At 55.8% G+C, this 24,544-nt stretch overlaps 1 protein-coding gene across 1 annotated transcript in view; it reads left to right on the forward strand.

Moving 5' to 3' along the window:
- GABBR2 (gamma-aminobutyric acid type B receptor subunit 2) overlaps positions 1–24,544 on the forward strand; it is a 351,363-nt gene that overhangs the window by 275,140 nt on the left and 51,679 nt on the right. The window contains exons 10-12 of the mRNA XM_062206955.1: positions 372–522; positions 3,666–3,798; positions 17,372–17,479. Of these exons, the coding sequence (XP_062062939.1) occupies positions 372–522; positions 3,666–3,798; positions 17,372–17,479 (392 nt within the window). The remainder of the gene's footprint in view (positions 1–371; positions 523–3,665; positions 3,799–17,371; positions 17,480–24,544) is intronic.

Consider the following 24,544-nt stretch of genomic DNA (forward strand, 5'->3'; position numbering starts at 1 on the left):
CCGAGCAAAGTCCCTGAGACCAAAGCCAAGTCCCTCACCCCCAGTGGCACCCAAGGGGACCCACCCAGCCAGCCCTGTGTCTTCCAAGCCTTATATTACTCTTGGGGATAAATGGTGATGGTTTCTCAACAGCATAATTAGACCAAATCAGATTCTGGTCTTCTAATGGCTATTAAATGCATCACAAATCCCTTATTGAATCTATTTAGAGAAAGAAATAAGTCCTGGCTCAGGCTCCTGGCTGGGTAGGCCGGCCAAGCGCTGGATGTGCCTTACATGGAGTTTGGATGCAGGGCCCTGGCCACATGTCGAGGACACTAAGGCAGAGGTGCTCTGGGGCTCCCCTGATTGTCTTCTCCTCGGCTTCCTAGGATCCGAACCCCCAAAAGACAAGACCATCATCCTGGAGCAGCTGCGCCAGATCTCCCTACCTCTCTACAGCATCCTGTCCGCCCTCACCATCCTGGGAATGGTCATGGCCAGCGCTTTTCTCTTCTTCAACATCAAGAACCGGAATCAGAAGTAAGCAGCCCCTTCCTCTGCGCCAGGACCTTGCTTTGTGGGTTGATGAGCCTCCCGGGCAAAGTGTAGGAGCACCCGTGCCAGGCCATGGGGCCAGCATTTCCCAGAGCGTGGTGCTCGGGTGCTGGGATGTCACGGGTGCTGCAGCCAGGCAGGGCTGCGGGGCCCACAGCAGTCTATGGTAGGCTGAGGCCGGGGGAGCCTGGGTAAGGCGAGGGTCCCTGTCCACGGGCCTTCTCAAAGCTTGGCAGATGTCATGCACCATGTGATGGAGCAGAGACTGAACACAGACCCCTGAACTTCTCCCCTCGCCCCTCAACATCTTGGGGATTCACCACTGCTGGGGTTTCTGAGTCCAGTAGCAGGGGCTCCCATGGGTCTGCAGGCCATAGCCCAGGAAGCCCCTGCCATACATCAGTTACAGGTGACAGCTCTGAGGCTCTGGCCACGTGGAGTATGGCCTGGCCTCTGCATTTCATGTCTTTTTAAAAAAAAGATGTGCATATATATATATACATATACACACACACACACATTTGAAAGACAGAGTTATAGACAGCAGAGGCAGAGAGATCCTCTTCCACCAGCTGGTTCACCCCACAAATGGCCACAATGGCCGGAGCTGTGCCAATCCAAAGCCAGGAGCCAGGAGCTTCCGCTGGGTCTCCCACACAGGTGCAGGGGCCCAAGGACTTGGGCCATCCTCTACTGCTTTCCCAGGCCATAGCAGAGAGCTAGATCGGAAGTGGAGCAGTCAGGACTCAAACCCGTGCCCATATGGGATGCCAGCGCTGCAGCTACGCCACAGTGCCAGCCCTGCATCTCTTGTCTTGCTCCCCATCTCCTTCGCTCCTCCTTCCCACCCCACTGGAAAGAGGCGTGCTCTGAGTTCCTCCGCTCAGCTGTGGGCAGCACCGCCAGCACGGCAGGCTGGTGTTTACCAAGCCAGCCAACTTCTTCAGTTTCCATAGCAAATCCCTGACCCTAGCCCCTTGCTGTGCCGGGGACAGGCTGAGCAGGGCTCGGTGCAAACGCCCACGTGGCATGGCCTCACAGGCTGCCAGGGATGAGCTCCATTCTGAGGGACACTGTCTTCTCCCTCTCTGCTTGCAAAGGAGGAGCATGGGAGCCCCAGGCCGCTGTGGGCTGTGGGTTGGTTGGTTTGTGTCTGGGTTGCTTTGTCGTTCTTGTTGTTTTGGAAGCAATTCCTTAGGTGGAACCTATTTCCTAAAGAACAAAAACGTTGTATTCACCTGTTGGTTTTTATTTTATTTATCCCAGTCCTGGCTCTACTGCCAATCCCAGCTCCCTACTGATGCACACCCTGGGAGACAGCAGGGATGGCTGCAGTGCCTGAGTCCCTGCCCCCACATGGCAGACCTAGCTCCTGGCTCCGGCCTATGCTAGCCCCAAGCTGTTGTGAGCACTTAGGGGGTGGACTAACATGTGGGAGATCTGCTTCCCCCCCTTTTCCTCCCTCTCTCCCTTCCTCCCTCTCTGCTTTCAAATACATGAAAATAAATTTAGAAATATGAACTTGGAGCAATGTTTACATACTCTGTCCAATCCTTAAGTGATGGCCGTGATGGCCATACCTATTAGCACTAGCCCAAGGCTTGGGCGTGCACTCAGCTCTTCATGAGTGTGCAGCCGCCTTCCTGCAGGCCTCAGGAACTCCCTCACAACCGCAAGCTGCCCTGTCCCACAACTGGGCCCTTTCCATTTCTTAGCTACCCCATTTGGCCTCCAGGGAAAATGACTATCACTCCCTAACCAAGAGGTAGGTGCCAATGGATTTGTTGGCTGACGTGGCTACTGGAACATCTGCCGAGAGGTAGGAAGTAAATGTCTCTATACTTCCAACCCTTCCTCCTCTCTGTCTTCCTAAAAGCTACACATCCTTTAAGGCCCACCTCCTCCAGGAAGCCTGCCCCCACTCTCGGTCTCTCCTGTCCGCTCCATGTCTGCTGTGCTGATAACAGTGAAGTCATTTAGCAGTCGGTTCATGGTTCATGCAGGGACTTGCGGGAACCCAGTGTCTTCCCAGCTTCTCTTGGGGGCCCCAGGCAGTGTGATCAGCTGACCCGGTTTCCCGGGTGACGGAATGGCAGCATGAGTGACTTGCCAAGGGTGCACAACTGGACAGTGGCAGAGGCTGAGCTCTGGGCCAGTGGCCCAGCCGGAAAGCCAGCGCGTGGTCCATCCCGAAAACAGCACAAAACCAACGGCACACTTTCTGTCTCTCCAGCCCTTGGACGGGTACATGTTTAAATGTGAAGGATCCCTAGGGTAGAACGATGCAGAAGCCAATGTTTGGGGGAAGCTGGCCAGAATTATCATCTGCAAAACAGGATCTGGGCTGTGGGGCACCTGCAAACCTGACCCTTGATTGTGGGGGGGAGCCAGGGGCCTTCAAAGGGAACCTGCAGCCTGCTGATGGCCTCAGAACTGGCTTGCAGGGCAGCTGGGAGCCACATCAAGATTCCTGAGGAGAGTAGCAGATGAGTGTGTGCAGTTCAGGAGTATTAAGAATGCCCCCAACTGCAGCCTGGTGAAAATGGGGTGGGGGTGGGGGCATGGGCTCCACTCTGCACCTCTCGTACCCAGTGGCTGGGGGCTCCCATCACGCGTGTGACACTCTCTGTGTCCCAGGCAGCGGGAGCTTCCCCAGCGCTCAGAGGCTCCCCGTGCACATCCACTCTGGGGGGACCTCACCCTGAGAACCCCACAGTCTCACCCACAGACCTCCTTGGTATGGCCCACGTGGGGCAGGGGAATGGGGCGGGAAACCTCCTCCCTCACCGTGGAAATCAACTTCAATGCAGAATTCTTCGAAGTCAGTGTGAGTCCCCACCTCCACCCACAAAACCCTGTTGACTTAAGGCTTCGCGTCAACTGCAGATTCCTGGGTAAAGATGCTGATGTCTCTAGACAAGTGATGGGGGGATTTGACAAAAGAGGCGGGAAGATCAACAGTTAGAAGCCTGCAGATGTTGGGCAGGGGGAGTGGAGGAAGCCAGGGCTTACGGTTTTCTGGCCCCTCTGATATCCTTGGTGACAGTGTACACAGCAGGTGTTTGCAAAAGGACAACGAGGTGGAAAGGTCTGTGATGGTCTTCTCCCCTCCCCCTCTCTCCCATCAGGCTGATAAAGATGTCCAGTCCCTACATGAACAACCTGATCATCCTTGGGGGAATGCTGTCCTATGCATCCATATTTCTGTTTGGCCTCGATGGATCCTTTGTCTCGGAAAAGACCTTCGAGACGCTGTGCACTGTAAGTTGCTCTGCGTACACCCGCCGTCTACAACATAAAGGTTCCTTGGTGACCTCAGCCACCAAACACACAAATCCGAGCCTGGGAAGACACAAGCAGGCAAGCAGGGCACCTCCCACTCAGCAGCTCTGCAGCGCAACGGGGAAGCGCGGGGTGACTTTCACACCAAGACAGGCATCGCCCTTGCCTGTAACGTTTCGACACTGGGACTCACAGGCCGCTGAGAAATCACGGGATAGCATAGGAGAGGGAGGACAGCGCACCAGCAGCCAGAAACACACCAGCATCCAGAGTCAGGGCTGGGGCCTCGGGGAAGACACAGGCGCTCCCACGGTCATCCCCGAGCGCGGTGAGAGACGCGGCTCGGACCACTTGGAGCCATTCATAAGAGTTGTCATCGTTATCGTCTATTTCAGCCACATTTCTCAATCATTACTTCTCCTGTCACAGCCCTCAGCAGTGTGATCATTCCAGGCATTTTGTCCTAATCACCTCTTCCATGAAATTTTAATGCTGGAGCTATGCAGTGTGTCTGTCTGTGTACTGGCTGTGGATCTATGGTCTCTAGATGGAAAAAGTGATGTTTTCACATTCAGGAACCAGTGCTTGTCCCCTAAGGGGCTGCGTCACCCCAGTGAGAATGCATGCATTTAAAGGAAGCCCAAACAATGTGATGTGCTCACTGTATATTAGAAAAATTATTTTAAAACTTAATTAACATTTGAAAAACTTCAGTGCCCGAACAAGTGCCCTTTAGTTAATTATTTGTTGAAGGAGCTCATGTGTTAGCTGTTCACAACCAGGTGGAGCTAAACACTCAGTTGAAAGAGCCTCCTTTTCCAGAATAAGGTGACCAGCTGGGATGTATTTCTAGACTTGGGTGCCTGTGATCTCTCAGAACTGGGTTAGCCCTTTGGGTCTTTTTGTCCTGGATGCAATTGTTCATCCACTTCCCCTCCTGGAGGGCCAGACCTGGTGGGGACGGTGAAAGCACCCGTGTGGTCTGGTTCCTCCAAAAGCAGCCCTTTGACTGCTGCTCTTTTAAGGTGATGAGAGCCATGATTTTGCAAAGCGGTCATTTTGATTCTGTTTATTGCGCCAAAGTCTCCATGTTGCCCCCTGCTGGGCGACGATGGTGGTGAGGAAGACATGGGGAGGATGCCGTAGCCACCAGCCATGTCTCGGACATCCAAGACCGTGTCTGGTCCTTGTTCTCTGCAGGACACATGGAAAGGGGGCAAGCCCAGGGGACCCAGTGTGCGGGCTGATGCTACTGCCCTGGTGCCTAGTTATATCAGACGGTGATGCGGGGTCCAGGGCTGTCAGTGTGATCACTAACTTCCACATGACATGTCCAGCATGGGAAGTGCCTGGTCAAGTCCCGGGTACCTGGAGGGGTAGGAAGGTCGCTAACCCTCCTCTCCCCGAGTAGCCCTGGAAGGCAGGGGGCGGATGCTGGTTCCCCCAGGGCTAGCTCTGTCCCCTGTGTGCATGCAGAGTATTGTCTTCCAAGCTTGGCACTGCCCCCTCCTGCTTTTCTGCCCTCCTGGGAGCTCAGGGGGTGAATACAGGAGAGAAGAGTCCCACAGGTTCCTGCCGCAGGTGCCAGGAGTCAGCTTCAGAGACGCCAGGCTGCTCTGCTTGCCAGTCCCTGTGGGCTTTGTGCCCAAGAGTGTGACCGCCGATGGCAGCTGGTGGAAGCCCTGCAGGTGCAGCAGTACTGGGAGTCTGTTAAGCGCCCCCACCCCCGTGCTGCAGCATCCACGTGATGCTCGTACCCCGCCTTGCCTCGCCGTTCCATGGGTATCATCTTTTTCTGTGGTCAGCCTTCCTAGGCAGTGGTGAGGCCTGGGTAGGGGGCTGCCCCTGAGAAAGTTAAATGAGAGGGAAAGCAAAGATTGCCCTCTGCTGTCTGTGCTACCGAGGGCTCCAACCTCCTTCCCCTGGTGTGGACGACGCCACGCCGAGGATAACCATGACCACGGCACATCTCATTTACGCAGCTCTCTGATCACCCAGTGGCAGCCATCCGGGAGAGATGGGCGGCCTGCCTTTGCCTCCAGCTGAGAATCACAGCCGCGAGCCTCTGTCCTGGTTCTTCCCTGGCCCCAAGCCCTCCTGGGCTACCCCCCGCCTGGCTCCTCATCACGAGCTGCCAGCCACCTGACAATGCCCCCAGAGAGCTCAAGTTCGAGCCTTCGGTGCAGAGAGACCCAAGGCAAACACCGAGAGCCACCCAGCCTGCAAAAGCCTCCCGCCTCCAGGAAGCAGCCCTGGATGCCTCGCCCCGTTCGTGAGCCCAAGGCTGCTGGGGCACAGGTGCTCTCTCGGGTTTGACCTGGATTCTACAAACGCTGGCTGACGCAGGCTGGGAAGCAGAAGCAGGGACATCCCCCACACATGGGCTTGTCTCTTCTTGAAGCCTGGCATTCTATTCTGGGAGTCGCGCTGGTTTATGCGAGGGGAGGCTGTCCTGGGAAGCCTGCGACAGCGGTATGAATAAATCATAAAGCACTTTACAAATCGGCTCGAGCTCCGAGCGCGAGGACGCAGGAAGCCGGGAGGGCCTGCCTCTCCTCACCCCTGAGAATTCATTTATTTGCATCAGGGCTGTCTCGGAGGCTGCGCAAAGGGGAGCCCATGTTCATGACTGCGGGGGAAAGGCATAGATTAACTACTCCGGATTGAACTGGGTCAGCACATATGTGTCCATGGGTGAGCTCTGGGGTCGTTTACTGAAATAAGTCCCAATAGCATCTGGGAAGAGGGGTGGGAGGCTCTTGAATTTGGAGACTAAATACCAGCCCCACTCCACCTGCCATTGCAGGCCTTCAATTCTGCTCTCTCAGGGCCCAGAAGACCCCCAGTAAAGCCCCACCGATGGGGAAGCAGGGCTGTAGGACCAAGTGAGCTCAGGTCCGGGAACAGCAGTGTGGATTTGACAGTGTGGTCAGCTCCTATGCTGACCAGCTCCTGGCTGTGGCAATGACTTTGCCTCTCTCAGCCTCAGTTTTGCCATTGGTGAAGTGAACGTGGCCCTAGTGCACCTGCAGGACCCCTTTGCAGGTTAACTGACAATTCAGACAAGCCGCCAGGTGCACAGCCTGAGTGTGGGCTGGAGGGCCGTGGCAGGAGGGCTAGGCATCACCAAGTAATTCCCAGAGTCCCACGCGGTATCAGGGCACTTCCAGAAGGCCATGCAAAAGGCAATCAAGGTTATTTTGGTGCAAAAATGTTTGAAATCTATGCATAGCTTTTTTATAATACGTGTCAGCTGTGAACTTTTGGAAGCGCCCTCATATTCTGTAAGAAATCTAAGAGCGTAGAGGACAAGGTCAACCAACGAGTCAGCCTCAGGTGGAGTACAGTGTTCATCACAGCTTAGTCTTTTTTTTTAAGATTTTATTTATTTATTTGAGAGGAAGAGGTACAGAGACAGGGAGAGACAGAGAGAGAGGTCTTCCATCTGCTGGTTCACTCCCTAGATGGCCACAGTAGCCAGAGCTAGGCTGATCCAAAGCCAGGAACCAGGAGCTTCTTCCAGGTCTCCCATGTGAGTGCAGGGGCCCAAGCACTAGGGCCATCTTCTGCTGCTTTCCCAGGCCATCAGCAGAGAGCTGGATCGGAAGTGGAGCAGCTGGGACTAGAACCAGCGCCCATATGGGATCCTAGTGCCACAAGCAGAGGCTTAGCCCACTGCACCACAGCGCCGGCCCCATGGTTCAGTCTTTTGCTGCCATTTTTCCCCCTCTTGCAGTTTTCAGTACAGGAACTAAACACAATGAATAGCCAGGAACCCCACCTCGGGATGAAACCTATGACTTTCATGAGATGAGGCCCTGCGGGGTGCTTGGGGCCACAATAAGGGCATTAGGAGGCAGACGGGAAAGAGTGCAGGTGTGAGCCTGCATACATGTGCACACACATATACACATACACAGAAATGCACACGCATGCACACACACGCATGCGCACACATACACACTCATACACGCACATGCACACAGAGATAGACACATATGCACACACTCATGTGCATACATACTCATACATGCACACACATACATGTAGATGCATATGCACACACGCATGCGCACACATGCACACAGACACACACATGCATACACTCAGACACACACACACACGGCTGCTGCGGTTACACTTGGTCCCCATCCTGGGTCCCTCTGACCCTTTCTGGAACCATCCCAGCCTGTCCATGCCGGTTTCAGCAAGGCGTGCAAACAGCTCCGGCTCCATCCCCCTCTCTCTGGACACTGTGTGGGTAGTAGAATCACCATAGCAACGGGGCCCCTGTGGGCACAGCCTGAGCCAGAGCGCCCAGTGCCAGGGAGAGGGAGTGCCCACTCGTAACCGACAAGCCACCCTGGCTCGGGACCCCCAGTGCTCTCCTTGCAGAAGGGAAGAGAAGGGCTCTGGTCTTCCTCACGGAATGGTGGACAGAAACCCCAGCTGGAGCATGAGGGCCAGGAAGGCCCTGAGCAGAGAGAAGGAGGAGGCTCCCCGGGCACCTGCGGACCCAGGGTGGCCTGCCTGGCTGCCCAGTCCCAGGATGGCAGGGGGCGGGGGGATGGGTGTCAGCGATTCCTGCTGACTCCCCGGCCTGTGCCCTCTTGCAGTTTGGTAGCATCTGCTGTGACTCACCGACAGCCTGCTGCCTGCCGGGTGCACCTCACCGGCCGGGCCCCACAACCACCTGACAAGGCCGGGTCGCTCCAGAACTGGGTCTGCGTTGCTAGGCACCAGGGCTGCGGTGGAAACAAGCTCTGTTTGATCACAGAGACAGCCGAGATGCTTTTAAATAATACATATTTTTAAAAACTTTTTCTTGGCTGGCTTATACCAGGAAAGCAGGTCAACTCAGCTCTTAGGGGTCTGGCAAACATTTATCTCCAACAAAATTTTTAAACTGAGGTAGAACTCACTGTATAGGCCCTTTTGGCTCCAGCGGAGGGTACCGGATCCAGCTGAGGGTACTGGCATTTAAAATGCCTGCGTCCGACATCCGAGTGCCTGGGTTCGCTTCCCGGCTCTGGCTCTTGCTGTGACTCCTGACTCCTTCCTGCCAGCGCACGCCCCGGGAGGCAGTGGTGACGGCTCTGTACTTGCATTCCTGCCACCCACGTGGGGGATCTGGACTGCGCCCTTGGCTCCTTGCTCCAGCCCTGGCCCAGCTTGGGCCACTGCTGGCATTTGGAGTGTGAACCAGCTGATGGGATCTCTCTCTCTCTCTCTCTCTCTCACTCACTCACTCTCTCTCTCTCTCTCACACATACTCTCTCTCCCTCCCTCTCTCTCTCTCTGCCTCTCAAGTAAATTTTTTTCAAAAGTTTAAAGCCTAATATTTACAAAAATATAGACACAGGTGGCTTTAGAATACTTGTTAATTCACTTTTGATGCATTCCCCAGAGCATGTTAGAGTGCCCTACACAGAAAAGAGAGGGAGGGTCTGTAATCAGAGTGCTTGAGTTCAAATCCCAACTTGTTGGCTGTGTGACTTTGAGTTACTTAGCTTCTCTGTAAAATGGGAATAATAGGGTTGTGGGCACTGCATGAGGTCATAAATGAAGATATCCCAGAAGGCTTGTGGGACTTACAAGATCCTGCACGTTTTCCATGAACATCGCGAAGACCTGTGTGCCTGTCACGCAGTAAGACGAAGTCAACGTTAGCCGTTATCATTGTGGCCGCGTGCGTGCTGGGGCAGCATCAAGGGCACGCTCACCTCTACACACTGAGAGAGACTGAAGGAATGGGGCTGCTGCCCATCCATTTGGTGCAGGTGCGTCCTCGGAGACTCTGCCTGCTCTGCTGGAACTGGGCCGGAGCTGGATCCAGGCCCTGCCGAAGTCAGAGCCCAGCCGATCCGATCCGAACCTCTCTGCCCTTGGTGCTGGAAGGCGCTCGGGGCAGCCTACAAGGAGGTGAGGATGCCACTGGTGCACCTCTGAGCAGGCTCTGTCCGTGGAATCTGAGGTCAGAAGGCAGCTTTGGGCCTCCCAGCTGCTTCCACTGCTGGCGATCCCAAACTCATCCTTTAGGTTTTTATTTTAAAAAAAGAAAAGTCCTTCCCACGCTCTCTGGTTCCTATCTGCCCCACCCCCCTCAAAGAGGCGCTTCTACCTCCGGGCTTCTACCCGCACACACAGCGCTGCTCTTCATGCACCTGGGTTCCCTGCGTTAATGACAGTGCAGAGCCGAGCTCAGCACATCTGGGGCAGGCGGCCTGGGATGCTGCATTATTCTAGCACGTGCCCAGGGAGTCCTGTGTGCCCAGACCACACTTAGGGGAGCAAGGAGAAGGCTGGCATCCGTATGCGACGTCAGCGTTGTGTCTGGGAGACTTGGCAGGGAGGAGATGTGGGCGCACCAGGAGCCTGGTCCCCTGAGCTCCAGCTGTGGGAGGGCCGAGCTCCTGGGCGGGAAGACCTTAGGCATGACCCTACCCTTGAACTTCGGGATACAGGACAGCCCCCTCACATCTGGCAAGATGGGTTTGGGACCTCAGGGTGGACAGCCACTGGGCAGGGATGGGGTCGGGGGCCCAGGCACTGCACTGGGAAGCATGGTACCCTCTCCAATCCTCCCGGAGATTTGAGGATTTTCTAACTCTAACTAAAAAGGTAAAGGCTACCAAGGAACACTCACTCAGTCTCCCATGAGACTGAAGTCCAGTTGGAATGAATGAAAAGTTTTCAGTTAAGAGGCCACAGGTCTATGAGTGCTTCTTTGCTTGGGGGTTTCTTTCCGCAGCTGTTGAGAAGTAGAACAGTGTGCGTGAGGGTTGAGGGCGACTTCAACATGTGACTCCACCTGCTCGTGGTGGGCCATGGTGAAGCGCTTTGTGGGTTCAGAACCAAGTGGAAGCCTGGGCCAGGGGCACCCATGGGGTGTGACGGTGGCCTGGCCTTGCAGACCAACTGAGGGAGGTGGCGCTGGGTACTGGTACTAGCAGGGCCTGAATGGATCAACGGGAGGCTGGCCTGGTGTTCAGACCCCCTCTGGACCGAAGTGGCCTCCCCATATCATCCCTCCAGGCCAGGCCATCTGGTTCCCCCATTGGGAGGGCAGCACCCGGCACTGCCCAGACTCTCCCTCTACAGGCCAGGGCTGCCCTCCCCCCACCCCTATGGGCCACTCCAAGCCCTGGTCCTCACAAACACGCACATTCCCACTGTTAGTTCATTGATCTGGTACACGTCCTACGGGCACGGAACTGGGCCACGTGCGTCACTGCCCTCAAGGAGCTGGCAGTGTAGACCAGCAGGTGTAAGCAAACCCCCCCCCCCTTGCACTGTGCTCTGTACCCGGATAGAGACAGGGAGGGGGTAATGGCCAGAATCAAGAAAGCCTTAAAATAGGGGACCCCTCCCCACTTCCCACCGGGCGGGCTCCAGTTATTCCTGGAAGTCCTAAAGGATGCCTGTTGCTTGCTCGCAAATGTCATGGCAACCACCATCACCATGGCAAAGCCACCCAGTCCTTCCTCTCGTGCCCTCAGCCCACTCGTCCACAGAGCTCCACGGAGTCCGTCCCCACCCACCGCCCATGCCTGCCTTCCGTGCCCACCCAGCTGAGGGGGCTGCACTTCCAGAAAGCCCCCCAGCCTCCAGTCCCGGGGCCTCTTTCCTTGCTCCGTGTTGTTCTGTCGCCTGCTCCAGGTTGCCAAGCTCAGTGGTGCGCTTGGTGCACTGCACAAGGACTTTGGCATCCGGAGTGGGTGGGAGCTGCGTGTCAGCCCACAGCCGGCTCTCTGGCTCTGCTCTGGCTGCCAGGTGGAGCATCCAGGACAAGAGTCTTTCCAACAGACCTGGAAGGGGTACCTCTTGGAAGCCCCGCCTCCTTTCCTGATTTGCTTCCAAAGCCCCTAAGCCGCCCCCTGGCCTTGCCTGGGGCCCCTTCCTGCCTTGTGCCGGAGCCTTTGTGGCCCCTGAATGGCTTCCCAGAAAGGCTTTGCTGTGCCCCAAAGCCAGGCTTTCCCTGCGCATCTCCCTTCTGCTCTGCAGACGTCTTACCCAGGCCCTGGAGAGCTCAGGCCGCTCAGTCCCCTCGGTGCTGGGTGACACCATCTTCCCCTGACCCTGGGGCCTGGGGCCCGCTCCCACACGGCTGGGTGTCCCTCCCCTGTTCTCACTGTCAGTCACCAGGGGCGAGCATGCAGCGTGGCCTCAGAGGCCATTTGTGGGATCTTTGGACAGTAAGGAGGTGGCTTGTCCCCAGGGTCCAGCCCGCCTCCGGGGCTTCCTCCTCCCTCCACCCTCCCATCCGCAGCCCTGCAGGCCTCCATGGTGATGAGGAGGCCAGCGCCCAGCAGCTCCACGCCATCCAATGGAACAGACTGACAAGCTGCTCCCCCAAAGAGCATTGAGAGGCTCCGCCCCGCCGGCCCCCACTCACAAAGCCCAGCGCGCGGCCACCTGGCCTCCTCTCTCCATTCTCAGCCTTGCTCTACTTCCCTTGCTCTCCCTGCTCACTGCTGAGTCCAAGCTGGGCTCTGCCCCATGGCTGCACACGCCCCGGCAGTTGGCAGCGGGCACCAAGTAGACCTTCACATCTGAAGGGTGACCATGTCGCAGCCCTGGGGAGTAGAGGTGACACACTGCTTGTCTTGTGTTGGTGATGTCTTAGAGATGACACGGGGACCAGAATCCCTGGAGCCCTTCAGAACCTTCTAGGTCTTCTGGCCTCACAGAGCCACCAAGAAGGGAGGGAGTGGGCAAGGCAGCCAGTGCAACCCCCTCCAAGCAGGAAACGACCGCTCAGCACCCTGGCAAGAGGGTCTCCAAGCCTAGCTCGAGTAGGTGGGGTGATGGCAAGCTCACTACCTGACAGCATGTTTCCACGGGTGGGCCCTTGAAGCACAAGCTCGGCCCTTTTTTGCTGTCATTACTGCAGCTCTGTCTCCTCTGTGGTCTCCCTTTCATGTGCTCACCCAGCTCAGTTGGCACGTGTCTGGTGACAAAGAACTTGTTACCTCCTAAGCCGGCCCGCACAGCCTGGTCGGCTCCTCTGGAGACATACAGGCAGGGGAGAGGCCGACGGCGGAGGTGGCGGCCAGGCACGGGCAGCACAGCAGAGCCGTGCTCAAGTGCAGGTGATGTGAGGAGGAGGAGGAGGAGGAGGCCGGGACCGCCCTGCAGGCCAGGGGTGTTTCCAGAGCAGGTGGCCCACTAGTGACGGATCAGGGCGAGGCTAGGCACGGGAAATCCCTGATCCAGGCCCGGCGCCCTGAGCCAGCATGCTGTGATGTTGCTTGGTGAGGGAGTGCCACTCTCTGCTAAGAATTTGGGATTGAACCTGAGGGCTTTGGGGGACAGGGAGGGATTAAGCCTGGGGAGACTTGGTTGCTGAAGAGCGATGGGGAGCACCAGATGGATGAGGGGAGAGGCAGGGAGAGCAGCTGCGGGCTCCTGCTATGGGCTGGTGAGGGGCGGCAGGAATGTGAGAACAGAAATCCGGTCTTGGCTAAGAACCGGGGACTTGCCTTGCCTTCTTTCACCCAATCCTCACAACCACTGTCCAAAAGCCACAGCCGTTCTTGCTACCCCTGTTTCACAGAGGAGGCTCAGAGAGGGGATGTAACCGGCACAGGTTCACAGCAATAGTGAGTGACAACGCGGGGGACTCGAATCCGAGCCCCAGCTGCAATGCCAGCCTAGAGCGCCCGGTGTCAGACATGAGCTAGCACCACGGTGAGAGGGAGGGAGGGAGCGTGCTAACAGGAGACAGGGAACCCTCGCCCTGGCCCAAAGCAGCCCCAGCCCGGGGCTCAGAGTCCCTGCAGGTGTGTAGGTGGGGCTCAGGAAGCAAACCTACCCCTCAGAACTGGGGCAGGAGGAGAGGCGGAGGGAGATGGGCTTGGATTGAATTGGGGAGGGGAGGGCAGGAGTCTGGGTGACTGGTCCCTAACGTGGGTGGCAGGTGCATGGTGGCACCAGCGTCTGCGTCAGGAGTAGCAGAGCAGTCCAGGGGAACAGCTGACAGCTCCACTCTAGCTGTGGAGTGTGAAGGTTCATGGGACCCCATAAGTGTCACCTGGACTCCAGTGACAGTAGCAGATGCAGGTCTGGAGCTCAGAAGAGAGGTGGGCTGGGACAGGGACACGGGAGTTATCAGCATGGGTAATGCAATGGGAGCCAGCGAGTGGAGTGATAGCCCACAGAGAGAGAGGCCGGGCCTGAGTCCCAACTCCATTTCCATCCCACACACATGGGGAGCAGTTGGGCAAGAACTCCAGTCCCTGTGCAGAGGCCTCGCCTGGCAGTGACACTGGGCAGAGCTGGCCTGGGGTGGCTGGCTGTGCTGGGGCTGGCGTGGGGGTAGGAGTCCCTCTGTCCTCTCTCACGGTCTTTGCTGTTAGCTCGCCACTGTCTTGAGAGCTGGCTCCAGATGGGAGGCGAGCAACCCAGGATCGTGCAAGGTGATCCAGTGGGTCCCGGGGATCCTGCTGGATCCTCTTGTAGGGAGAAGACACCAGGGCGCACCAAAAGGTCCATGGAAAACATGTCCTATGAAAAATGATGTGTGGATTTCAAAACTTTCTATACCAAAATACACCTGTCTTTTGGCTTCATTTCTCCATGAGCGTTTAGAAGTCCCTCATATAATGGCACTCGTCTTTTTTTTTTTTTTTTTTTTTTTTTTTTTTTCCTGTAGAAAAGAAAAACTGAAGAAACTGAACTGCACTGCTTTGTAAGACAGGACTGACCCTGGGCCCAGGGTTAAGTGGGGGCATCTGGCAGTCCAGGGCAGGGACTCGCCCGAGGACACAGTGGTTTATGGCAGGCGGTGATGGGGCATGTGTCGGGGGTCCCCAAGACAACCCCCAGTTCCGTGACTCCCTGGGCACACAGCCGCACTCAGAGCTGTGACTTACTACAGCAGAACAACGCAAAACAAAATCAGCAACAGGAAAAGGCCCCTGGGGCTACAGCCCCTGGAAACCAAGCAGGAGAGCCCAGCAGAGTCCCACGGGGTGTGGTGACATCACACAGGGTGTGGTGACATCACGCAGGGTGCGGTGACATCCCACGGGGTGTGGTGACATCCCACGGGGTGTGGTGATGACACACGGGAAGTGCTGGCTCCCAGGGAGGCCCACTGGAGTCTCAGTGCCCAGGCTTGCTGCGGGGGGCTGCTCATGAAGACCCCCTGCCTACCAGGAACTGAGTTCCAGACTTGCAAGAGACCAGCAGGTGCTCAGCAAAACCGTGTGGCCTGCACACCCCAAGTCCCAGCTCCCAGACACTGGCCCAGCACCACCCTTTCAGGCAGGGCTTTCTGAGGGCACCAGTCTTGGGTGGGCTGTGTGCACCCTCCCTGGGCAGGCATTCCTGGCTGCTCTTTGCTCCCTGTGCGGGGCAATATACCGCCGTCTCCAGATGCCAGTTTGCATTTACAGTATTATGCCGGACTAAATTAATTAACTTGTATTGTTGAGTCTTTGTGAATTTAGCCTTCACAAAACAGACAAGTGGCCAGGAAATGATTGTTTTAAAGGAGACATAAGCCAGAGCAAATATTAATCATACTAAACACATTGGAGTGACACTTCTCCTTGAAAGAGGAGACTTTGGTCAGCCACGTAATGAGACAAAATGGGGCTATTTTCCCATCCTTTTGAAAATTTCCATGTTCTAGACAAAAAAAAAAGTTTGTGGAAAAATGGGATTACAGGATAAGTCTGTTATGGCGCAAAAACATTTTGCAGTCCATGCATAGTTTGTTCACAATGTGCATTTGATGTGAACTTTTCAATGGCCGTGTGTGTGTGTGTGTGTGTGTGTTTAAAATTGTTTTTCTGGTAGGCAACCATTATCAAAACCCTTGTAGACCATTGATCTTAATGGCCGTGTCAACCAACTCACCCTTAAAGTGCACTGTGATGCCCCCCGGGAGAGTGACCTGCGGCCAGCTGAGCCTGGCCCTCACACAGCTGGCTCCCAGGCATGGATGAACCTGCCTTGGGTTAAGGAGATTCTATGGGAAGAGGGGACGGTGGATGTGGGGGCCGGGGGCTGGTCCAGGACAAGGCACTGAGTTCCAGGCTCACTCCAGAGCTGTGTGGCCAGAGTACAGGAAACATCTTAAAATTCTAGGCCTCAGTTTCTCCATCTGCAAAGTGATTTCCTCATTTGTGAGTTCCTCCTGAAACTCACCCTTGTTTTATTCTGTACGTTGTCCCTAGCCTGAGGATACTTGTGGAATGAGCGGGTGAACAAGTGAATGACGGAGGGTGTCTGGAAGGTCCCAGGCGGCTCTGACACTGAGAACGTGTGACCTGGCCACTGCACGAGGCCAGGTCTGAAGTCCCAGTAACTGCTGCTTCCCCCTCCCCGCTGTTTTTCCTGCATTTTTATGTTATGAGATATGTGCTAACGTGACCATCCCATGCCCTCTCTGAAGCACTGGGGTTCATTCTCCCCTTGTTTTTGAAATGCAAACCAAAGAAGAAGAAAGTCAAAGGCTCACTGCTCGCCTGTGCGGCGGCACTCCCACCTGCCACGCCTTTCCGAGCAATCACAGTGACGGTGCTGTGCTCCTCTCGCCTCTGGGGGTCGCTGTGCCATCTGCTCAGCGACCCACACGGAGGAGGGAAGGGTGCTGTCCCTGCAAGCCAGGGAGCTGCGTTGCTGGGAAGGCAGGGGCCGGGCTGGGAACGTGTCTGGGGACTTCCTAACGTGCTCCTGGCAGCCTGGCCTAGAATGGGCTGTCAAAGCCACGTCTAGCCAGCCTGACCTGTCCACTGCAGCCCAGCTGCCTCCCTTTGCCCGCTGTCTGTGTGTGTTCAGTGGAGCAAGAAATTCAGCTCAGCAGGGCTGAGAGAGAGAGCAAGGAGAGGCCAACACTTACAGCTGGAGCTCCTGGAGCACATGGCTTTTACGTCCCTGTGAGCAGGAGGCCCCAGAACTCACCCAGGGCCCAGCCTGGAGATCTGTGCATCTCCTGGGGATCGGAGAGTGTCCAGCGCAGCCAGGGAGTGCTGGCGACAGGGACTGGACAAGCCGGAGCCCCCAAGGCCTAACCAGTGATGGCCGGCTCAGCCCAGCCTGCAGGGACTGAGTCGTAGGCTGCTGTAGGGCTGGCTGCCTTTCCCTGGGGAACAGGTGAGAGCTGGCCAGGGCCTTAGTCCTGAGCAGGGACCCAAAGCCGCTGCGTGGGCTCAGCACCTGGCTGGCCTGGTGCTGAGTGAGCAGACTCCTGTGGTCACACTGGGTGGCAGCAGGCATGTGGTCTGTGTGTTGTGGGAGAGGCTGGGTAGCAGGAGGAGGGGACGGCCGCGAAGGCCAGGGCGATGGTTTGTCCCCTTGCCTTGCCCCTGTGCCTGGCTCACTCTGAGCCATGGGTGCCTTGAAGGCAGGACTGGACTCTCCCACCCCTCTGTACCCACCGCGCTGGCTCTGGCAAGCAAGGCTACAACCAGATGTCCTTGCAGTGGGACACCAAACACTCTGTCCCCCCCGCCGTCCTGGTTGCCCTGCTGGGTGATCTCGGGTCCTACCAGCTCCGTGCATCACAGGGACATGACCACTTCTGTTTTCTTGTGGCCTCTAGGTCAGGACCTGGATTCTCACCGTGGGCTACACAACCGCCTTCGGAGCCATGTTTGCCAAGACGTGGAGGGTGCACGCCATCTTCAAAAACGTGAAGATGAAGAAGAAGGTAACCACGCCCCTTCTGTTTCCGGTGCCGGCCAAATTCTTTGCTATGCCTGCTCCACCCACCCACCCCCCGTACACAAGCCCTCTGTGAGCCCCTGAGTGGGCGTAGCCCATTTGCAGGCCCCCAAACTGGGCTCACCCCTCTTAGGAACGTGCAGTCTGTCCGTCTGGGTTTCTCCAATGAATGGGTTTTTTGCCACCTTTTGACTTATGGCGCACAACACTGAGGCCAGCAGGCAGAACAATCCCTGCGGGGCCACTGACCTCAGTGTCCTTATCCGTAGAATGGGGACATCCTGTAGTACTACTGTTTCCTACGGGGCAATTCAGGGAACACCTGCCTGGCGCCAATCGCATCTGTCACCTCTCAGTGCCCACACCCCCCACCCTGTGGGAGCTGCTTCCGGAGCTGCAGCCCCCTGCCTCTCCAGTTCAGCTTGGGTGTGTCCCACCTTCTCGGCCCTGTGCCCCACATGTGGACCACCTTGAGAAGACTCCAGGTTGCATTCAGAGGGAGGGAAGAGTCTGGATCACACCCACCGCCACGCCCCAGCAGCATGTGCGACAAGTGCCTGCTGTAGGAGGAGACACCTGGCGACCCCTGATCTCAGCACTGAATGCACAATGCAATCCCAAGGGAGCTTATGGAAAGGAACCCAGCCCAGGCCAAGCAAATCCAAATCTCGGAGGCCAGAGCTGTGAGCATCACCCGTCTTCCAGACTTTCCCAGGCGAAGCTGCTCACAGCCAGCATTGGAGAGCCCTGGTCTAGGGCTGGGCTGCTCAGAGTGTAGGCTGGTGAAGCTCCGGCCCCAGCTCAGCCCTGAGGAGTGAGGAAGGAAGTCAGGTAGAACCCAGCCCCGCAGCAAGACTGGAGCAAGCTGGGGCTGAGAGGTGTGGTCTGGGTGACATCCGTGGCCCTCCTGCTCTGCAGCCCTGGTGACGGATGTGCCACCACTTCCGGGTTTGGAAGCATCGCCGCGGCGATGCCTCGGAGTATAGCTCAGTGTGACTCCCCCATGTTGCCGTCTGTGATACAGACCCGGCCTTTATGTGCCACCCCCCACCCCCGCCATGTGGCTGCTGAATGGGAATAGCCATCAGCAGTGTGTGCCAGGGACAGCCGCGGCGTCCAGGTGTCCGGGAGCGCCATGTGGGCCGGAGTGTACTGTGACCCCCGAGGAGAAGTGCTTGGCTCACTTCCTGCTACCCTGCCTGGCCCTTGGGGACCCCTTGCTGCGCTCCAGGTCTGGGCAGACTCTGGGGGCTCTGAGGCTTGTTGGGGGCACAGGTGTCCAGGGAAAGGGTTTGTCTGAGAAACAAGCCCCACCTGCTTTTTCAAAATACTGTCTTTTTCAACTTCTTTCCCTTCTATTTTTTCTTACAATTTTATTTATTTATCTGAAAAGCAGAGAGAGAAATCTTCCTTCCACAAGTTCACTCTCCAAATGCCCACAACAGCCAGGGCTGGGCCAGGCCAAAGCCAGGAGCCGGGAGCTCCATCTGGGTCTTTCATGGGGTGGGCAGGGACTCAAGGACTTGAGCCACCACCTGCTGCCTCCCAGGATGCACAATAGCAGGAAGCCTGAATCAAGGCAGAGCCGGGCCTCAAACCCAGGCACCCGGATCCTAAACAGCGTCTCCCCGTCTGCCGGATGCGTGCCCTTGTCTGCACTGTGTTGTGATGTGTTCTTTTTCATTGACTTTTTTCTTTTTCCAGTTTTTATTTTCTTTCCTTTTTACTCTTCCTTTTTATGTTTCTGTTTTTCACTATTTTACCCAGTTTTCCTTTTTTTTAAAAGTGGTGGTGTCAGGGACAGGAGGAGATCAGCAGGGCTCCCAAAGGGTGTGAGTTTAGAGGACCGAGTGATGTGGGAGGACGGCAGCTCCGTCCTGGGGACCCAGAGGAGGATGACGTCAGTGTGAGGGGAGCGCAGTGGGGGAGGTGACGCACGCGCGACGGTGACTTCAGAGCTGGCGCGGGGCCTGTGGGTGACAGCCGCTGTGCAGGAGCGGGGCTGGTGGGTCAGAGCAGGGGAAGACAGGGACCTCGTGGGACAACAGCTGCCCAAGGTCATCTCCCTTCAGTTAATGCCACGAGCCAGCCACTTAAAAACAACTAAAATGGGGACTCTTTTGTGGCATGTATTTAATAACTCAGAAAAGCCAATAAAACAAAGCAGCAGTGAAAACCACCTGGGTTATATGAAATACTGAAATCTTGGAGAGCGCTCCAGTTCTTTTGTTTTTGTTTTGAGGGGCAGAGAGAGAAGAGAGAGATCTCCCATCAGCCAGTTCACTGTAGAAATGCTAGCGACAGCCCCAGGCTGGAGCGCTAGCTGGGAGCTGCAAACTCAACCCAGGTCTCCCACATGGGTGGCGAGAACCCAGCCACAAGAGCAGCACCTGCTGCCTCCCAGGGTCTGCACTGACAGGAAGCTGGAGCAGGAGCTGGACCTGGGACTGGAACCCAGGCGCTCCCATGTGGAATGCCGGTGCCTTAACTGCTGGGGCCCATGGCCCGGTCCCCTGGCAGAGCTGGCCCACGTGAGGTACACCCTCCTCTCTCCACGTTCCCACCTCCACAGCACTGTACACCTGCTCATGGAATACCTGGGAAGCCTGGGGCAGCCCCAGGAGTTTCTCACCCTGGAATGATGTGTTGTTCCTTGGCCTTCGCTGGTTTCACGACAAAGCCACACTCAGTGGTGCTGGCCATTCCCAACGTTCGTTCCTGTGGTGCCACCTTCACCACTGTTGTCCCCAGATCCTTCTCTTCTCCCCTGGCTGAAGCTGCTCACTCATTAGATGCTAACACCCCGGTCCCCCGGCCCCAGCCCTGGCCGCCACCACCGTCCGGTCTGTCTCTGTAAATTTGGCTCCTCTACGAACCTTAGGTCAGCTGAATATATGTTCCTTTTGTGTCTGGGTCTCTTCTAAAGAAGTTTAGACTTTATTTTAGTGAGCCCTTAATTTAATATCTGACATATATGCTAGATTTCCATACACTTGCAAATGCAATCATATATATATACATAGTCTTTTTTGTCTCTTCCTTCTCTCCTTGGCTCCCATTTCCTCATCCACCCACAATGGCCTCTCCTCCCCAAACACAGACACAGACTTGACCCTGTGTGGTCCCATTTTTGAAGACATTAAGGGAAAAGGAACCTATTAAAGGAAGCTTTGACACATGGTGGCTTTGTGCTCCCAGATCCGTAGCTACATAGCATAGTGCCATCCTTTTTCTAAAGGCCAATTGTAAAACCCTGAATGGAGAAGCTTGTGATCATCTCTATTCTGCCCCTCCTAGGAGCAAAGTGAAACGTTGCGATGTGAGCAGGGACTTGGGGACGAGAGCTGGCGCGCCAGGGGGGCAGGAGCTTTGTGAGGACCAGCAGGCCTTGGTCCTGCTGCAGACAGTGATGTGAGGCCTCCCTTTGGCTTCCAGGTGGGCCCAGCTGCAGGAGATGCCAAGGGAGGGCCATTAGCAGCTGCCTGGAGTGTCAGTGACCTGGGTGTCGACAGGTGCACAGGGCTGCTGGGTGGTGCACCCCCAGGGGCACCATCCCCACGCCACCTTCCCTGAATGATATTTCCTGGAGCCGTGAGTCAGCCCTGGTAGAAGGCTGAAAAGTCTCCAAAAGTTTTTGAAGGAACAAAGGAATGCCCTTTTCTCTAAAGCAGAGGTCGGCCAAGTTTGATTCTGTGAAGGGGCGGGCAGTAAATTGGTGCGGTTTTGTGGGCTCTGCTGCCTCTGTTGCAGCGCCTGAACCCTGCCTGTCTGGGGCAGAAGCAGCTGTGGGTCACATGCTGATGAACGGGCTGCACACCCCTGAGACTCATTCACACAAACAGGGGATGGGTCAGAGCTGGAGTTTGCTGATCCCTGCTCCAAACCTCAGTGGGCAGGGACGTTCAGTAATAACAGCTGGCGTCTGTGGACAGTGGTTGGACGCAGGCTCAGGCACTCTACTGTGGCTCGTATGATCATTGCCCTGCTTTTGTCAACGTGAAACCTGGCTCAGAGGGACCAGGGGGTTATCCAAGAGCATCCAACTAGTTAGCAGCATTCTTTTTTAAAAGATTCATGGCCGGCGCTGTGGCTCAATAGGCTAATCCTCCGCCTGTGGCGCCGGCACACCGGGTTCTAGTCCCAGTCAGGGTGTCGGATCCTGTCCTGGTTGCCCCTCTTCCAGGCCAGCTCTCTGCTATGGCCCGGGAGTGCAGTGGAGGATGGCCCAAGTGCTTGGGCCCTGCACCCGCATGGGAGACCAGGAGAAGCACGTGGCTCCTGCCTTCGGATCAGCGCAATGTGCCGGCCGCAGCGCACCGGCCGCAGTGGCCATTGGAGGGTGAACCAACAGCAAAAGGAAGACCTTTCTCTCTCTCTCTCTCTCTCACTGTCCACTCTGCCTGTCAAAAAAAAAAAAAAGATTCATTTATTTATTTGAAAGGAGAGTTAGAGAGAGAGAGAGAGAGAGATCTTCTGTTCATTCCCCCCAAGTGGCCCCAATGGCTAGGATTAGACCAGACCCAAGCCAGGAGCTGGGAGCTTCATCCAGATCTCCCACATGGGAACCCAAACACTTGGGCCATCTCATCTTCTGCTTTCCCCAGGCACATTAGCAGGCACTGGATTGGAAGTGGAGCAGCTGAAACTTCAATTCGGTGCCTGTATGGGATGCTGGCGTAGCAGGTGGCAGCTTAACTGGATACACGGCAGTGCCAGCCCCTAGTGAGCAGCTTTCAAACTCAGCTCTGATGCCAGGACCAGGGGCTGCATCAGTACCGCGCTCCAAGCTCTCTGAGCTCTCGCAGCCTCCCGGCCTCAGAAAGCGACCCCGGGTGGCAGCATTAGTGAATGCTGCTCTAAGCAGATTTTAAGGACAAACCTGGCCAGGAAGGTAGGAAGCCAGAGAAGCTGAGGTGAGAATAGAGATGGCCTTGCCTCAGGCAGGTGTTGTATGGTGCTCAGAATGTATGGGCACAGCAGTGCTGGGTTTTTCTTTCCTTCTCTCTGTTTTTGTTATTTAAGATGATTTTAAATCATGTTCCCTGACGTTGTACGGTGTATATGCATGAATGTATCTGCTTAATTATGCACTGTTCACCTTCCCCAATGAGGGTCTTGTCCACTGCTGTATCTTTAGGGCTTGGAACAGAACCCAACTCAGAGGAGGCGCTCAAGAAATAGTTCTACAATGACCAAGTGGGATGTGATTCATAACTGCTTAGTCTGAACCCACTGAGTCACAGCACTGGGCAAGCACCAGGCTTTGGGAAATGTGCTAATCACACGTGGCCTCCTCTTGTGTGTGGTTTTTGTTTTTTTTTTTTTTTGAAAGGTAGAGTTATAGACAGTGAGAGAGAGAGACAGAGAGAAAGGTCTTCCGTCTTTTGGTTCATTGGTTCACACCCCCCCCCCAAATGGCCGCTACAGCCAGCGCTGCGCCAATCCGAAGCCAGGAGCCAGGTGCTTCTTCCTGGTCTCCCATGTGGGTGCAGGAGCCCAAACACTTGAGCCATCCTCCACTGCCCTCCTGGGCCACAGCAGAGAGCTGTACTGGAAGAGGAACAACCGGGACTAGAACCCGGTGCCCATATGGGATGCCAGCGCCACAGACGGGGGATTAACCAAGTGAGCCATGGTGCCGGCCTCCTCTTGCTCTCTGGACATTTCCACCGTGAGCCCATCTAGGTGTGATGATTGGGCCCGAGTCTAGTAGAGCTGCAGTGCAATGCCACACTTTGCCCCTAGATGTCACTGTTCACATAAACACGGACTCACTGTCAAAACCAAGTCATGGGAGCACACAGGCTCCATTCATTGAGCAGCTGCTCTGTGTGTCACACGCTGTACGAGGTGCTCTCCACACATCATCTCATGTCGTTTTTATACCAACCTTGCAATGCAGAGATCTCTGAACCCATTTATAGAGAAGGAAACAGAAGCCTAGCAAAATTAAACAACTTGCCAAATACCCCATTTGGCAAAAACTGGGATTAGAATGAAGTTTTGTAGTTCTAACCCCTGTGTCCTCTCCTTTACACTAAGAGAATGATATGCGTGCCTCCACGCTGCCCCCACCCTAAGCCTGGCCATTTTACAAATGAGAAGTGCACCATGAGAGAAAGGAAATAATTTGCCTAAGCCTCATAGGCAGCAGGGAATGGAGCCAGGACTCTAACCCAGGCCCTCATGAGTCCACATCCTTCCAAATCCCACTGTCCTGTGCCACCTCCAGCTTCATTCTTGAGCCTGAAAATTGGAAGGCCCTTGCTTTAGCCCACTTACAAGAGGGAAATTCTGGTGCCCATCTTCCACGGGCAGCTCTGCCCCATGCATGGAGGAGCTTAGCAGTGGCCAGCAGAAAGGCGGGGAAGGACAGCATGGGCAAATGCTTGGGGCTCCAGGCGCCCTGCTTTCCACATCAGGTAGAGAAGCCCCTCCCACTGCCCTTTGAGTCCAACTCCCCTGTGTTGTTCCTTTTGTGTTTCTCCCCGGAGGACCAGCGGCAAGCCAGGCTTCCAGGAGGCAGCCACTCCCTAGGTCCTCCCAGAAAATCTCCAAGTAGGGGCTTTGCCAGTGCCCGCCCCCAGGGAGAGTGGTTTTGGTGGCTGCTGCGTCCTGGGCAGCAACTCCGAACACTGTTCTCCTGCTTTTTCACTCTTGGCCACAGAGAGGCGCCCTTGGAGTTTCCATTTCTCCTTTAAAAAAAAAAAAAAAAAAACGACTTGAATCGTTAAACACCAGACCTGGTGATATTTCTTAAGCCCCTGCCTCGGTTTTGTTTGTTTTTCTGGGAGTCTTTCCCAGAGCCGCCTCATCACGTTAGCTCTTGTTGGTTGGGGGTGGGGGGGAGGTCATAGGTACCCGACCGTGAGACAAACAAGATGCAAATGAGCTTTGGTGCTCACGGCATTTGTCCCCAGGCCAATCCGGGTCCACAGAGGTAAAGTGGGGCTGGGAGCTAACGCATCATACCAACACCCCAGGCTGCAGAGCGGCGAGAGCTGCGTTCCTTCTTTTTATATCCCTTCTCTTTGATCCAGTGCCCCGGACT

This window comes from Lepus europaeus, chromosome 12, assembly GCF_033115175.1.
Source record: "Lepus europaeus isolate LE1 chromosome 12, mLepTim1.pri, whole genome shotgun sequence".
Lineage (NCBI taxonomy): Eukaryota > Metazoa > Chordata > Mammalia > Lagomorpha > Leporidae > Lepus > Lepus europaeus.